The 12,338-nt window shown below is 35.0% G+C and overlaps 1 protein-coding gene across 1 annotated transcript; it reads right to left on the bottom strand.

Moving 5' to 3' along the window:
* Window positions 1–912: 912 nt before the first annotated feature.
* LOC116168667 (sensory neuron membrane protein 1-like) lies at window positions 913–9,937 on the bottom strand. Its single transcript, XM_031484609.1, has 8 exons — window positions 9,586–9,937; window positions 9,377–9,534; window positions 2,662–2,812; window positions 2,360–2,614; window positions 2,099–2,313; window positions 1,765–2,050; window positions 1,592–1,717; window positions 913–1,546 (listed from the first exon to the last, which is right to left on the bottom strand). Exons 1-8 carry the CDS (start codon window positions 9,802–9,804, stop codon window positions 1,298–1,300), a joined length of 1,659 nt encoding a protein of 552 aa, XP_031340469.1. The 5' UTR covers window positions 9,805–9,937; the 3' UTR covers window positions 913–1,297.
* Window positions 9,938–12,338: the final 2,401 nt, after the last annotated feature.

Here is a 12,338-nt window from a genome sequence, read left to right as displayed (position 1 = left end):
CTGGCGCAAAAAATTCAGAGGTTAGCAAGTCAGCTGTGACAAACTTGTTAAAAGCAAATCTTTTCGTTACTACATTTATGCTGGCAATTGAATAATTTGCTTAAGACTAATAACTTACAGCTAATACTGTATAAAAATTTGTTTTGTAAACAATGCTTTTGTTCAATTTATAGCAAATATATTTGCTGGATCATAACACTACGGTTATAATTTGGAGAAAATATAACGTGGAAAACATTAGAGCGTATAAACATTGTATTTGCAGTACCTAATTTGGTTTTCTGGTTTTCAACGGAAGTGCTGGTGTTTTTATGCTCTAAAGCGTTGGAGGTAGTCATTTCTGTGCATTTAAAATATTATTTCGCTAGGAAGGTGTCGTATAAACAGAAAAATGTTATGTTTGCATTGCTGGTACTGCTGATTTATTTATGTATTAATCATCCCCTTCATTTCTTGATCCAATAATTTTATTGATCCTTAAAATTTTTAAGGCTAATTTTGCTGGTTCCGCACTTTCGAGTGCAGTAATATTGCATTATACGAAGATGGTAACGTTACCAGCAGGTGGCGGATTATATTAGTTTATTTAAGAGCGTCTCTAACCGAATTTAACATTATGAAACGAGCTTTCAACGAATCTTCTGTTTCCAACTTGTAAATAACTTATTTCTAAGGTACAGTTGACCTTATCTTGCAAACCCTGACTCGAAACACAATTGTGTGTGTGGACTCGAATTATAAACGAGGTACTGCATAATTTACAATTGATTGCATAAGAGACTGCCAATTCAGTACGCTTTTTTTTCAATCAGCTGCTGCTTGCATTAATGTATTGGATTACCGTAAAAAAAGTCATTCTCGATATATTCGGATAGGAGGTATTAATGTTAAAGTGGAATGAATACACCGGAAAACAGTGTAAATAATTTATTTAATCTACTATGTAGTTTAGGCACTGGTGAGAGTTGAACAAAAATTTGTATAAACTTCATAACAACTTGTTAGGCATAAGAAACTCATTAGAATTTCTAATGCACCTTACATTATTCTGCACATCTTAAACATCACAGTTTGTAGTTTTTCACAAATATCAAATGCATTTGCGATCTTAACTTTATACACTAGTAAGTGTATCAGATATATATGTAAAAACAATAACGACTGAGGTGCAATTCCTAATCACGTCGCTACCTTCTAACTGGTGATAGTTATCACATTATCTTGAAAATATTCCAATGAAATCAATACAATTATATGTGAAAGGCACAACAATAGTTTTAGATATAAAACGATTTATTTAATATTTGTCATACGTTTCATTTTGAGCCGAGCTAACTGTGCTAATATTTTTCTGTGTATCTTTCTCCATCGGTTTTACGGCTTTGGTGACAGACATAGAATCTCTATTCTTGTAATGTAAGAATGCGCCGACACCAATTCCTACCAGTGACAGGATCAGTATTAAAACCTTGACAATTTTAACGATCTTCAGCATTTTAAAAATTCCAACCAGTTGCTTGGCGAAATCGTCCGGTAGGTCTGCACCCTGTACACATCTATTAGTAAAAGAAATCTGTCAGTGGAAGTATACCTCTTCAACCCATAAGAGCGGTAGCAGAGCGGTTGGAACTTTTTTCATTACGGCGACCTTTTCAATGGGCTCTAAGGGCAAATTGAACTGCAATCGTTTTTTACCCGAAACTGGGGTCCCCGTCATCTGAAAATGACGTGTTTAACTAATACACTTGGTTGAAAAAACGTTACCAATTCAAAAACCAAAGAGATGCCGTGATCGGGTTCGTTTGGATGTAATCCGCGTACCATATTTACGTACATGGGATCGGCGTCGTAAAAGTGGGGCATGGATGCAACAATTGGGGCGCCTACGCACTTGGTTAAATCGTGCAACCCTTGTTTCCAACAAGACGCATTCGCGGGGCAGTAACACTTGAAACGCTCGTCTGTGGACATATCCCCAAACGTAGCTATGTATCGATTTACTTTAATACCACGATACATTTGCTCTTTTTCGAAAGTAGCAATAAGTGATCTGGAAAGTTAAGATGAAATACTAGGATGTTAATTTTTACAGCCATACCTGCATAAGTCTGGTGCATAAGCTGCGACACCTTCTTCTCTTGTCATCAAAGGTGGGAAAATAGTGGAATCTGTACCCACGTATTGGTTGCATTCTTTCGTAGGCCAAACGGACATCTCCTTAGCGCCATTATAAGCTGTAACCTTACCAACGTCGTGCGATTTTTTTATTCCTCTTTTAACAGTGAGTGTATTCTGGTCAATTGTTCCATTACGCTGCGAAAACACGATTAAAGCTATTCCCACCTATACCGTTACTTACCATTCCAAAGAATGAGAATTTAAAAATCGTGTCTGATACGTGATGCAAATCTTTCGCCTCCGTACGAAGCTGTGTACAAACGGCTTTTCCCGAAAAATCGGTTACGGAGCAATTGATTACCACTCCTCTAAAAAGAATGTCCATTACTGGCGCAGTAACAAACGGATACGGTGGATTTCGGAAAATCGCATTAATGGCCTTGTTAATCAAGTTCAGCATTGCGGGTTTCTCTCTGGCGAGTAGTACCGGCATCGCCTGAAATACATACTTAACGACTGGTTGGTGGAACAGATGAAGCTTACAATCATCATCGGGTGTCCCATTGTAACAATCTCCTCTCCGGTCAGTCCTGGCTTTGATAGGTCTTTTCTGAATACCCATGTAATCCTTTGTTTGTAAGTTAGTTCATCTTCAGCTTCGTTGTCAATTAATTCAACCTTCTCCTTCCATTCTCTAAAAACATAGTTACTGTATAATAGTTTAAGCTTCTTTATTATTGACAACTGTGTTTTAAGTGCTAAAAATCTATTTTGGTACCTATGTAGTTCGCTGTTAGCAAGTACTCGTGAAATGTATATAATAATGCATTTAGGGAATACTAACATGTCGCTTAGTATGCGTGAAGTATTCATTGCAGTAATGTCGTATTCGGTCAAGGACAGATTAACTAAACGCGCTGCGTTATTTTTGGGTATAGATATATCGTCGTTAGTGAACAAAAGGTGATTAAACTTTATTGTTGGAATACATATCTCCAAAATTAGTATAAGTGCCCGCAGTTAGTAACGACCCTCGATATCGTTTATAATTTATCCGTCCGTCCGTCTGTACGTATGTCTGTCCGTGTGCACGATAACTTTGTTTAACAACACATTTAGGACAATGTGTAAAAACGAACCCCAATAGAAATTTAGTGGAAGAGTTTTGCAGTGCAATAATTAGCACTCGAGAAAAAGACGGGCGAAGCTAAACGGCGCACCAGAGCGAAACGGAAGAATACAGCTGTGATACCCGCGCCGCGCCGCCTCTATTCAGAAAAGGAGAAGGGGTTTAGTGGGTGCAAGTCCCACACTATCTCCACACTAGACCCATGTGGGGAGTGAGGGTGCAGATGCATTCCCCAATTCCTTCATAATGAATTAAAAAAATAATAATACTCAAAATACTAGAAATCAGCTTGGGAGTCCTAAAAATCTTCTTGAAAAACATATCCTCATTGAAACCTTGTTTGGATTTCAGAAATCTTACAAACTTTTTTAGAAATATTCTTAGGAGGAATATGTCCAGGAAACTCCTTAAAATTAATCTTTTTGAAACTTGAGAAGAAGGTTTACTTTACTTTATTGGTAGTCTACAAAACTGAATAAAAACCTTCCTTGTAAACTTTTTTAGAAATAGAATTCTTCTATCAACATTCTAGAAACTTTGCAGCACTTTCTCGAAACCGTGCCTCCAGAAAAATTATTACTGTTACATTTTTGTAGGAAGGGTATTGCAGGTAACATTTTTGCATTACATAAAGTTATAACACTGTTCAGTTTTAACAATAGTTTTGATGGAGTAGAGTAGCATTACCAGAGATAATGATACAGCTCCGAATTATTAGCTTGTCTAAAATATAAAATGTGTCGCCATTTTGACACAAGTGGTATCTTCGAAATTAATATTCAATTTTGCGCAAATCGCCACCTATTACTGACCTATTTGTCTAGGTAAAGAGCCTCAGAAATATTGGTTCATGAGGCTTTCTAATTCATATTCTTAGCTTTTTGGTTGTTAAGTGAAAGTCCCGGAATTATCTCCGTTATTTATGAAGCAATTTTTTTAATGGTTAATGTTGTATATAACAAATAATATTAATGCATTTAATAATCGGAATGTCTTCTTCTATCGTCTTCCAGTTTATCCGGAAATATCCTTAACTTTTGTTTTTAAACGCAACGCCTTGTATATTTTAGTATTATCGGACACAGGATAAAATAGTATATTAAGTATGGAAACGGTAAGGGACTTTACCGTTCGAAGACAATTATTGTCTGAGAACGGTAACCCTTAACGTTCGACGTGCTTATAACATTTTTTGCGCGATCGAAATTAAAATTATCCAACCAATATAAATATGCACTAAGAAATTAACGAGCAGAATAAATCGAAATGATCAAAGTGGTATGGTGTACATCACTAGGTAACCAGTTTAAATGTCAAAATTGAAATAATTTCATAAAAATGTGCATGTGTCTGATGTAGTTTATGACTTTATGAGCGTCTTGCTATAGGAAACAACAGCACAAATTGTACGTTTAATGTACCTAACAATAATTAAAGATTAAATGTAATGTAAGACTGTTGATTTTTAAAAAGGCGTCGGTAAGTATTTTTGCTGTTCTGTTTTTAGATCGGTAAGTAATTTTGGCGTCGTCGGAATCATAGCAACTGGTAAATTCTACGTACTGTCATGGAAACACCCATGGTAAATAGTCAGAAATGACCGATCGCGCAAACTACATAAGAACAACTACTACTAGAGATAAAAAATTAAAAAAATACTTGCGATTTGCTGCAAGTAAACCGGAAGTCCAAAAAAAGATGGCTATTAAATGTATTTAATATTTGTTATATATAAGCACACCAACTATTAAAAAAATTGCTTCATAAATAACGCAGATAATCGATTGTTCAGGAACTTTTTAATTGCTTTGTATACAATTAACACTTTTCTTTTAGGTAAGTAATCTGAACTGCCGCAGAGCTAATGAATTTTAAAAGGCGTATTTATTCTGTTATAAAAAAACATGAAAAACTCAATAAGTTATGAATAATTTGGTAACTACAATGAAAGTTATAAGTTTTTTTTATTTGTTCTGGGAACGAAAGTGTGTACTTAATGATACTTAAATGATATCTCTCGTGAAAAAGAGGGAAATGTTTATGTGTGGTAGCAATCTTAGTAAACGACCATAATTTTTCTTTTAGGTTAAATGAACTAATATCCCGCAGAGTTAATAAGTTTCATTCTAATATAATTAATGAACCTGAAAAATTCAATAAGCTATGAATAATTTGGTAAGTAGATACAATTGAAAGGCTATAACTTTTTGTTGGTTCTGAAAAAAAGTGGACTTAATGTTACCTAAATCATACCTCTTGGAAAAAGTTGGAAAAAGAAGAATCTTATTTATGTATGGTAATTGCCACTAAATAGAGTGCTCAGTTTCATTGGAGTCTTTTATTGTCTCGTACAACTTATAATTCATAACAAAATTGAACCGAAAGTAAATTATACGATTACATGTAAAGTTAAAACGCTTTTGGACAAATCAGATATCAAATCAATTAGGTATAAGTACATTTTTATGAAATATTTGCTGGCTGCTCAACTTGTATTACAATCATGCTCCGTTTTAGTAATTCCTTATAAGTTGGCACGATTTCAAAACGTCCCGATTCCGCAAGGTACAATATAAAACGACTTTTTTGTATTTTGAATGCAAACTCGATGATCGATGAACTGTTTTATTTTGCAACATGAAAGCACCGCAACATTATCATAAATTTAAACTAACTCACATTTCCCTTGTAAACTCGTGATGCTACGCTAGCTCCAAATTGTGATTTAAACAGACAACATTTCTTTCATCTCCAAATTTTCAATAAGACATGAATAAAAGTGCACAGTCCAATCCACCATGACAAAAAAGTGACGAATCAATTAAATTACAAAAATCAAAAGCGAATATTTTCAATTGATTCTGGTAAGCACCCAACGAGAAGCCTCTAAAACCCCACTTTACCGATGGTGTGTCCTCCCTCATTTCATAATTCGTTTGCGTGTACTTCTTAAAACGTGATGAAAATCACAATGAGTTCGATAGTATAAAAAATCGGTTCTGTTATGGTAACTAATTATGTATCATAATTTCAGTTGTATACCACTTGTGGTTTTACCGGAAGTTGTCCGACACTACGCTTTTATAATGGGGATGCCCCAGATTTTTTTAGGTTGTGCGTAGTATGACCTTAAAATTGTATCATGTCAGTCTGTTCGTCCTGTCGGTGTCCACGATTACGGGAAAAACGACCTTTTTTCAAATCTGTTTTCGCTATCTTGTAATAAAGCTATCGAGGATTACTAGTTTGAGCGTGATTGCATGCCTGAAGCGAAGTCAAAGGATAAAATCAAACATGTTTCACTAACAGTCCATAGCACAATGTTAGTATCGTATGTCTTAGGCTCGGTTGTAATGGGCGATCAAAAATGAGCTGCTGTCGAGTCGCCTTTGGAAGTTAAAGTTAAATACGAATTCCCATGTAAACAAAAATTCGAAAGGTGACTCGACAGCAACTCATTTTTGATCGCATAGTATAATGTCAGTTTAAACTTCAGTTAATAATTGAATTGTGTGTTAAAGGATTTGATTGGCTAATACTCACAAGTTGGCCAATCGTATTTCTCCAAATCTGTCGGTTAAACCAAACTGAAGTTTAACCTGACATGGTACAACCGGACCATGGAGAGTTGAAATATGTATCTTTTTCATTTCAAAGGATCAACTATGTGAAAAAAAAAGATTAAAATATGTCAACGTCGTTACTTATTCGCAAATTTGAATGTAGGAAAACTCTGCATCGATGTCTAACTCATAGCGAAAGCTTGCTTGAGCGAGTTTATTCTCCTTCTCTCCGTAGCAATCGATGGATGCAGAAAAATTTTAATCCTAAACAAGCAGTGCGACATTTTCTCATAACCTGATATATTGTTGCGAGGATTCATACATATTGTTTTTCCGATTTTTTTACCTGGTGCAATGTGCTATACGTCTTTCGCTATAAAAACCGGTGCACGTCATTGATTTATGAATCAATTTCAGACAAGTTTTCTATAGATTTCGCACACTTGTTTTTTTTTGTACATGTTGCAGTGTTGCAGCATATGTCTAAAATTGATACACAAATCAATGACGTGCAACGGTTTCTATAGCGAAAGACGTATAATTAAAAGTTCGTGTAGACAATTTGGGAAAAAAGTGTCAGATTAATATAACAAAACACACTTCTCAGTTATGAAAAACTTTTAATGTGAAAGTTATTCATAGCGATAAGACAAACCCAAAAATAATATCAAATAAATATCAATATTGAAGAAGGGGGTTGCATATGACTTTACATTTACATTGAATTTCTTTAGGTAAATAGTTGCAATTTAAGATTTTTTGTTCGTTTACATCAACGAATAATGAATTATCAAGTTGAATAAAAAAGTTCCATGAGCCTATTTGATTAAAATGCAAAAATAATTAATTTTACTAATATTCTTGCTTCAATTATGGGTTGTCTTCCATCGTTGAGACAAATTAAGTCATACTAATTAATTTAAATATTGTTGCTTTGGCTTCACAAAAAATAAATCTCTTACGCCACTTATGACTGTTTTCACCGACAACTTTAACCCGAGCATAGCTTAAGCGTAGCTTAAGATCCATGGGAACGATTATTGAAACAATGGTATCATATTAGTTTATTTTTTTATTTGCACGTTATAACCTAATGTAATGCTATTTGGTATGGTTGGAAAGCATTTTTTCAGAGCTTTCCAACGACGTATCACACATGGGGGGTCAGGGGTTGGAGGGGGTGCGTCGCCAACTATGTCATGGTGATTCCCCCTCCGAATTACCGAAACGGATTTTGATTTTTTAAAATATCTCTTTTATTTAGTAAGACATGGGGGTGGTTAGTTTTCAAATTGTCACAACTAAGGTACACAGTTCATTTATTATTTGAGTTATGACATAGGTTTCAAGCCCCTTTGTAGAAATTTTAAATTTCTCCAAACCAAAGGCGCACAAAACTTGAGTATCGGCGCACAAATGAACACAATACTTTAGCGGTGTAACAAATTCGGGTGCCGATTTAGGGGTGCTAACTTAATCCACCTAAAAACGATGACAATTACAGTAAAATATGTTTCATTTAAAACAACGTGTTCTACGTTTATTTATTGCGATACTTAAAGTTTTTGATGACTGAATTAAGACATCCACCCTACAAAGCCCTGCGACTACTACCTTTTCTCCAAGTTTAAAGAACCCATTTTTTTCCTTAAGTTCCTTTTCTTTCATATCCCGATAGAATGCTTAAATATTTTCCCTCGTACGTAAATGTCAACGTACTCTTTGAATGAAAATGTTACCCCCAATTCGCTATCTTGGTGTCTATTTGCATTTAAAAAAAATGAATCTATAAACGTTTTGTCAGTCCGCCGGTTTATCCTTACAATTAATTAATTTTTTTTTAAATAATAATAATAATGTTTATTGAGCATACATACGAAACAAAACAATAAAAATAATAATGTTGTACAGCTCAAAAGGTAATGAATTCGGCCTAAAGCGGTTTTTCAATTCATCCTGTAAGACACTTGGGCAAAAGATTCATTCGTCGAGGAAACAACAGAGCACATAACGTATAAATTTCTTTTTCTTAGTTGCCCTAATTGACTTTCACATGATTTTTAGTTAAGTGCTCTATAAACTTTGTGTAAAAATTGTGTGCGTCTGTCGTCGTCTGTGGACGTATTTTTGTATTGAAAACGAACATAATTAAAGAACAATTTTTGAGTCTTTCAACGTTAGAGAGATTCGTTTAATATAAATGTTTTGCAAGGCAATTTTCTTGGGCCGCACAATTCCCAGGAAACGGACTCAAAAAAAGTAGAATCGCCCCCATTAAACCAAGAAAAGTGCCTAGTTGTTTAAGTGAATTCGCATAACACAAAGCTATAGTTCGTTATTAAAGCTCAAGAAACAAAAATGTGTGCAACTCGTTACTGACTGCCAGGAAATTTGGAAAAGTTTGGGATGATTTTTCTGTTAAGGTATTTGATAATTAACGCTGAAACCGACCAATAAATTTTCGTTAACATAACAAGGGTGCTAACTCTTGCTTTTACTTTTAGCTTTTACTTTTTAGAGTGCTAGATGTACGACAAAAAATTCACAAACACATAGGTGTACTTACTCAAAGTAATAAGGTCCAATTTCATCCAAAACTGGTGTATCGCCATTGGCAACATCTACTGGATTTGTAATGTTAAACATGTAAACTTTAAAGTCAATTGCAAAAGGCACTTTAGTATACAACCCCCTTACGTCGCCTCCTGGTTTTAACGTTAGATTCTAAAAAATTTCAATTTAGTGTATTGACGTCTCCACAGATGTCAAACTTACAGATTTAATTTTACTCTTCAGCAAGATTGGCATTAGTATAAACCCAAAAATTACAATTATAACAAACACAGAACCGCAACCTATCATAATTTTGGCGGGGTACTTCATCTTGCCCATTTTTCTGGATGTTTTCAATAGCGATTGTAAGAAAATTTGAATTAGGCGTAATTTTGGAAAGAGTACAAATGCGAGATTTTGTGTTCGACTACGAATCGACATTCACTAGCAAAGCATTGTGCAGGTGTTTGCTTCATAGACGAGTTGATTGCTACTGATATGGTACTTTATAGTAATGAATGACAACCTTTAAAGAGAGAAGAGTGGGGATAGGTCATCTGGTAAGGATTAAATTTTCAGAGCGCTTTTCAGATTAAATATTTACCATTTAATAGCAATCAAATATTTACTATTAGAACAGAATATTTCTAACCAGTAGGGAACAGTTTTATGTTACCTTGAATGTTAGAAAACGAGAAGGGGTGGTGTCGAACGGGAGAAATAACACGTTGATGATTTTAATTGGAGTGTTACTTCTTCACACGTCACGCATTTACTGTCACAATTTTTGAGAGTATGTAACAAATTCACGTCGCGTTTTAGTAAATGTAAATGTTTAATTTACCAACCAAGAAATGCTAAGTCATAATAACGTATTTCCATTCATGAAATTATATAGATATCTACGCAGAAAAAAGCACGGGAATATTATTTAGCTTGTTCAACATGCTATTCTAGTAAATCCTCTCTAATTCCAGTTGAAGAACAGAATATTTCCTTTAACTCCGTGTCGTACGAGTTCATGCCCTTCAATAAAAACGCACCCTAAACAATGTTGTAAATTCAACTTAGGCAAAATTTTCTGATATAGATCCATTTGTTTATTTGCGCCGTTCGCTAAAACATTATATAAGCGTCGGAGTATACATATACATGTTGGACAAACGTAAAAAAAAACTAGATAATATTCCACTTATCTATCTTTTCCTCTTTCCGGAAATCCTGAATCGTGCTCCTACCCCCATCTCGCTGTTCCCGTTGGCTCCTTTCCTTTTCTGTTTTTTTTTAACTCAATTTCGACATCATGTTTTATGTGCATTCTTCTGAAACGCTTACTCGAAAACTGCGGTACCTAGAGATTCCGGATTTTCGTAGGTTGGTTCCTTAGAACTCGCTTGTTTATGCAATCGGCGCTCCCCCAGGCTCCCTCAATCGAAATCCCCCTCTGACACTATCGGGTTTTATTGTATAATTTCTTAATACATTCTTCATCCTCTCGTGTTTCTTTCCTGTTTCTTTCGTTTTTTTCTACGTCTCGGCTTTCTTGCATGAAATGGTTTATATTCTCCTCTTTTTCACCACATAGCCTGCATTTTCTTGTTCTTCTCTCTCTTTCATTTCCACCTCATTCATTTTCACATCTGAACTTTGCTATTATTCGGTATCAACTTCGCTATCAGATCGTTTGTTTTCCTATGAATTTCTCCAGGTATGTCTCAGTTCTTCTCATCATTTTCTTTCTCTGTTTTTCCTCTATTGCTAACGTCCGCGCATGAATGTTGGATTGTTTCTGCTTTCTTCATGCTACCATTTCGCGCTTTCCAAATTTTGCCATCCTTTATGAGGATTAGGATTCTTTGGTTTTTCCCAGCATCCTGTTGCCAGTATGGTTCGCGTATGCCACGGATCTAAATTATCTTATCGTATTCTTTCACATTTAAAATCCCAACTATTTTCGGTTTCTCAACATTTATTTCATCGTCTTTCTCATCATTCTCTTCATCTGTTTTCCTATGTTAGCATTACTTTTTCGTCTGTTCCTTCACTTTTTCCTTTTCATGCACATTGTCTCTTCGAGATGTTTAGACAAACATAATAAATAAAAATAGACATTTTTCCCTCTTGGAACATTTTCTAAATTTTTTCTTTACTAACATGAAACGCTGACAGTCAAGTCAAATCACGCCCATGACTTGTTCTTTTTCTTCTTCTCCTCTCGCTCTTCTAATTCCCATTTGAGTTTTCTACAGTATACCACTTCCACTTCCTTTATTCGCCTCTTCTCACAACTACCTTTCGATATTCCATTTAGTTATTCAATTTCTTCCTTGCCGTATCTATAGCGTATATCCATAGCTCTTGTTCTCGGTTTTGACCACCTCCTGTCCGCTAATTTCTCCCCCATCTACTTTCTCTCTTCGTTATATCGTATAGATAACTCCTTTTTCATGTAACTTTTTTCCAACCGTTCCTCTTGTTTTTTCTCCTTTTTCCATGTATTATCTCCACTTCTTTTATTGTTTGCTCCTCACTCACTTCCTTTTATTTTATCGTTTTCTTCTTTTTGTTTTGCGATCTTTGCCATCATTCCTTCTTTTTCCTTTTGCCACTGCTCTTCCATCTTGTCTTTTCTCCCATTTCATCCCTCAACTTCTTATTTCTCCTTTCGCCTCTTCTGTAACCTTCTTTAAAGGATTGCTGGTTTTGGTGATTGATTTACTTCGCAGAATACTATATTATGGCTTATTGAAAAATCGAGAAGATAAGATTACTATAATTTAAGGTTTTGAATATACAGTAGTTCTGTACGGTACTAAGGTTGGGCTGCAAAGCATCTACGGACCCCTTAATTAATCAGTTTCTTCAAGATGTATGCAAATAAGCGCTGGAGAAGATGTAATGAATGACTGGTAAATGACATTACTTCTATTTTTGATACAAAATTGATTTAGTGTAGTTGATTTGCGAAGGTCCTT

This window comes from Photinus pyralis, unplaced genomic scaffold (genome assembly GCF_008802855.1).
Source record: "Photinus pyralis isolate 1611_PpyrPB1 unplaced genomic scaffold, Ppyr1.3 Ppyr1.4_LG4, whole genome shotgun sequence".
Lineage (NCBI taxonomy): Eukaryota > Metazoa > Arthropoda > Insecta > Coleoptera > Lampyridae > Photinus > Photinus pyralis.
Note: the sequence above shows the minus strand (reverse complement) of the source record. Positions and strands in the feature narration are given on the sequence as shown.

Bases quoted from the DNA above. Each gene is read 5' to 3' on its own strand.
- LOC116168667 (XM_031484609.1), bottom strand. From the start codon at position 9,804: ATGTCGATTCGTAGTCGAACACAAAATCTCGCATTTGTACTCTTTCCA. The intron at 2,615-2,661 runs GTAAGCTTCATC...TATGTATTTCAG, and splicing joins TGGGACACCCGATGATGATT to GCGATGCCGGTACTACTCGC. The intron at 2,051-2,098 runs GTATGGCTGTAA...TTAACTTTCCAG, and splicing joins TATGCACCAGACTTATGCAG to ATCACTTATTGCTACTTTCG.